Below are 5,028 nucleotides of genomic sequence, written 5' to 3'. Positions count from 1 at the left end.
TAGGGCAATATTCTCATTGTATTCCAAGTGAATGTTGTACCCTGCAGTTTTGGAACATGGAGGATCCGAGGGCAATAGTAGTAAAGGTAGTAAAGGTGGTAGGAAGTTGTTGGGTTGAAAACTAAGTTAATAGAATTTATTTTAACTCGGATTTTGAATGTGAGCCAAAGAGGAATCAAGGATAATTTACATGTTTTGGCAGAAGCATAAGGTGAATGGTCGTCCATGAGAGAAGCAAGTTTTGGCTAGGAGAAAAGCAGAATTCCATTTTGGACTTTATAAATGTTAGATTCACATCTAAGTATCAAGTGTCCAGTTTGGCATGTCTCTGATCTGAGGGCATACAGAAGGGTTGGAGTGATAAATTTGTGAATTATCCGATAGAAGATAGTATTTAAAGTTGTGGAAATAAATGTTATCATCTAGGGGATAGAGTATTTAAACGAAGGCAAGTCAAGAACTGAGGCCAGGACATTTAAACACATAAACGTTAGGACATGAGAAGAATTAAGAAATACACATGAGACACGGTCTTTGAGCTGAGCCGAGGTGGTCGCTTTTAGCGCAGCCTTCCCACAGCCGCGGATCCCCGCTTAAGCCTCCTGTGGAAGCCCGGCCCGCTTCACAGCTTTCTTCCTTTGTCTCATAACCATGTCCACCAACGAGAATGCACATACACCAGCTGCCCGTCTTAACAGATTCAAGAACAAGGGAAAAGACAGTACAGAAATGAGGCGTCGCAGAATAGAAGTCAATGTGGAGCTGAGGAAAGCTAAGAAGGATGATCAGATGCTGAAGAGGAGAAATGTAAGCTCATTTCCTGATGATGCTACTTCCCCGCTGCAGGAAAACCGCAACAACCAGGGCACTGTAAATTGGTCTGTTGATGACATTGTCAAAGGCATAAATAGCAAATACGTGGAAAATCAGCTCCAAGCTACCCAAGCGGCCAGGAAACTACTTTCTAGAGAAAAACAGCCCCCCATAGACAACATAATCTGGGCTGGTTTGATTCCAAAATTTGTGTCCTTCTTGGGCAGAACTGATTGTAGTCCCATTCAGTTTGAATCTGCTTGGGCACTCACTAACATTGTTTCTGGGACATCAGAACAAACCAAGGCTGTGGTAGATGGAGGTGCCATCCCAGCATTCATTTCTCTGTTGGCATCTCCCCATGCTCACATCAGTGAACAAGCTGTATGGGCTCTAGGAAACATTGCAGGTGATGGCTCAGTGTTCCGAGATTTGGTTATTAAGTACGGTGCAGTTGACCCACTCTTGGCTCTTCTTGCAGTTCCCGATATGTCATCTTTGGCATGTGGTTACTTACGTAATCTTACCTGGACGCTTTCAAATCTTTGCCGCAACAAGAATCCTGCACCTCCGTTAGATGCTGTTGAGCAGATTCTTCCTACCTTAGTTAGGCTCCTGCATCATGATGATCCAGAAGTATTAGCAGATACCTGCTGGGCTATTTCCTACCTTACTGATGGTCCAAATGAACGAATTGACATGGTCGTGAAAACAGGAGTTGTGCCCCAACTTGTCAAGCTTCTAGGAGCTTCTGAATTGCCAATTGTGACTCATGCACTACAAGCCATAGGGAATATTGTCACTGGTACAGATAAACAGAGTCAGGTTGTGATCGATGCAGGAGTGCTTGCCGTCTTTCCCAGCTTGCTCACCAACCCCAAAACTAACATTCAGAAGGAAGCTACATGGACAATGTCAAACATCACAGCTGGCTGTCAGGACCAGATACAGCAAGTTGTGAATCATGGATTAGTCCCATTCCTTGTCAGTGTTCTTTCTAAGGCAGATTTTAAGACACAAAAGGATGCTGTATGGGCTGTGACCAACTATACCAGTGGTGGAACAGTTGAACAGATTGTGTACCTTGTTCATTGTGGCGTAATAGAACCGTTGATGAACCTCTTAACTGCAAAAGATACCAAGATTATTCTGGTTATCCTGGATGCCATTTCAAATATCTTTCAGGCTGCTGAGAAACTAGGTGAAACTGAGAAACTGAGTATAATGATTGAAGAATGTGGAGGCTTAGACAAAATTGAAGCTCTGCAAAACCATGAAAGTGAGTCTGTGTATAAAGCTTCATTAAACTTAATTGAGAAGTATTTCTCTGTAGAGAAAGAGGAAGATCAAAATGTTGTGCCAGAAACTACCTCTGAAGGCTATACCTTCCAAGTTCAGGATGGGACTCCTGGGACCTTTAACTTTTAGATCATGTAGCTGAGGTATAAATCTGTTGTGTACTATGTTTGGTATTTTGTCTTCCTGTTTCTCTACGAAGAACTCTTTCTAAATGTGGTTTGTTATTGTAGCACTTTTTACACTGAAACTATACTTGAACAGTTCCAACTGTACGTACTCTATGAAGCTTGTCCCCTGGCCACATTTCTTATTTCTATGTGGAATTTCATATCTTGCAGCCTCCTGTAAATAAACATTAACCCACCCCCCCCCAAAAAAAAAACACATGCAATGGGTAAGGGGATAAATTTAAAAGGTATGGTATCCTAGAAACCAAGCAGAAAAAATATTTCAAGAATAAATAAGTAATCTAGCATGTCAATCAATGCCGAGAGTTAAATGGAAATTATCAATCACATTAACAATCAAACAGTGAGAAAGAAAGCACAGTTATCAAGATAATTAGGGTGAAGAAATACAGATAGCAAGTAAAGAGAAATCTTTGGAAAAGGTTTGCCAGGAAGGGAGGCAAAAATTAAGGGAACAATGGTGAACCTAAGGATTTATTTATTTTTTTAAGCTGAAAAGGGTTAAAGCATGCTTATATTGGGAATGGTAAAAGGTAGGAAATAACATCGCAGAATAAAGCAAAGCCCCTTTTTGAGTTTAGAGGGCATGATGTTCAGTCCACAAGTCAGAGATGCCAACTTAACTTGGAGAAGCAGTGATAGATAGTGCTTAAAAACAACAGACTCTAATATTAGCTTGCCTACATTACAGTCCCAGTTCCTTAAAATAAAAATAGAATACCCTTCACACCTATGCCTTAAATCCAAAGTACTAACAACACTGAATGCTGGTGACGATGTGGAGAAACAGGCACTCTATTCATTGGGAATGCAGAAATAGTCCAGCCACTTTGGAAGACAGTTTTGCAGCTTATTACAAAACCAACACAGCCTTGTCACATGAGCCAGCAATTGGACTCCTTGGTATTTACCCAAATAAATAAAAAACATATGTCCACACAAAAACCTGCACACAAATGTTTATGGCAGCTTTATTCATAATAGGTGAATGGAAAATAAACTGTGGTACATCTATATGATGGAATATTGTATCCTACCAATTATTTCTTTTTTTAGAGGTTTCGCCAGGAATTAGAATATGTAGAACATATATAACACTAAAACATAAGATTTATTTTTTTTTAAAGTTGCTTCTCATTCTTTCCAGATGCACTGCAGTGCATATAAATGAAAACTAAATCATAAGGTACTACTTTTTCTGTTTGAAGAAAGGGGCTGATGTTGAACCATTTTACATGGCTTACCCTCATTAGTATGTTAACGTCACTAAAATAATAATATCAATAAATCTGGAGACTTCTACATTTGGCCATGATGGAGGAACAAAAACGGAATTTGCCCTCCTGAGTAAAACAACACGTAAATGAATACAACTAATAAAAACATGACTTTTACAGTGCTGGACATCAGAGAAAATACAGCCATCTCTGAGAGGCAGAAAAAAAAAAACAAGGCAAACTGAGCAATTAACTCAGGTTACTGTGTAATTTAGTTTTCAGCTGTAGTGCAAGGCAGATAAATTCAGACAAAGTGCTGTGGAATCCCTGAGTTGAGGAGACAGAGCAGAGTGTCTATAGAAATTAACGTAGCTGGAGTTTCCAAGCCAAATTAATAGAAGAAAACTAAGCTAATAGAGAACTGTAGAAATATGTGGAAAGGTCTCTATGTATTCAGCAGAGTATTGATCAAAAATTGTGTGCATGTGAGAAAACTTCCCAAGGCTGGGGAGTCATAAGCCAGAATTATAGAGCAGGAACAGTGTCTGCAGAACGAACTGAACTGGAAACCCTCAAATTCATGGAACACTGGGAAGAGTATTCAAATAGGCCTTGTCTCTGCAGAGGTCTGGACTAATCACAGCTCTGGTTCCACCTAAAAACTGAAAATATAAAACGATCAAACTGTTTTTAAGTAACATAACTACATCCCCCAGTAAAGCACAAATATATGTATAGGATGATAAAAACAAAAACTTCTCTAAAGAGAAAACCACAATGTTTGGCAGCCAATTAGGGTACCAAATCAGGCCTGTAAAAAAGTAGGAAAAAGTGAAATATGGTAAGAAGAATCAATCAAAAATGATGCAGAAATGGCATAGATGTGATAATGAGCACAAGGATATTAAAAATAGTTATGTTACTTGCATTCCGTGTTTAAAAAGAAAGGTAAGTAGAGATAAATGGAACATATTATAAAAGCTACATAATCTGAGATGAAAATTTTTATGGATAGGATTAAGAACAGATTACTTTTCAGAGGAAAAGATTAGTAAACTGGAAGACATAGCAGTAAAAAAATATCAAGAAAAAAACTTACAGAATAAGAACTTTTGAAGATACACACAGCGCTGGGCACATTGGCTCATGCCTATACTCCCAGCATTTTGGGAGGCTGAGGTGGGCAGATCACTTGAGGTCAGGAGTTCAAGGCCAGCCTGGCCAACATGGCAAAACCCCATCTCTACTAAAAATACAAAAAAAAAAAAAAAATTAGCCAGGGGTGGTGGTGGGTGCCTGCAATCCCAGCAACTTGGGAGGCTGAGGGAGGAGAGTCGCTTGAACCTGGGAAGCAGAGGTTGCAGTGAGCCAAGATTGCGCCACTAAATTCCAGCCTGGGTGACAGAGTGAGACGTCGTCTCCAAAGGAAAAAGGAAAATGCACATAGCTCAGTAACCTGTGACAGTGGCACAGTTTCAAGTAGTCTACAATATATGTGACTGGCATGCTTG

General features: G+C 39.7%; 1 protein-coding gene across 1 annotated transcript; it reads left to right on the top strand.

Annotated features, from left to right (window-relative positions):
- Positions 1-528: 528 nt before the first annotated feature.
- Positions 529-2,276, top strand: LOC108313702 (importin subunit alpha-1-like). The gene has a single exon (XM_037743344.1). The coding sequence runs from the start codon at positions 652-654 to the stop codon at positions 2,239-2,241; it is 1,590 nt and encodes a 529-aa protein (XP_037599272.1). The 5' UTR covers positions 529-651; the 3' UTR covers positions 2,242-2,276.
- Positions 2,277-5,028: the final 2,752 nt, after the last annotated feature.

Source organism: Cebus imitator, unplaced genomic scaffold (assembly GCF_001604975.1).
Source record: "Cebus imitator isolate Cc_AM_T3 unplaced genomic scaffold, Cebus_imitator-1.0 Scaffold141, whole genome shotgun sequence".
NCBI classification, from domain to species: domain Eukaryota; kingdom Metazoa; phylum Chordata; class Mammalia; order Primates; family Cebidae; genus Cebus; species Cebus imitator.
Note: the sequence above shows the minus strand (reverse complement) of the source record. Positions and strands in the feature narration are given on the sequence as shown.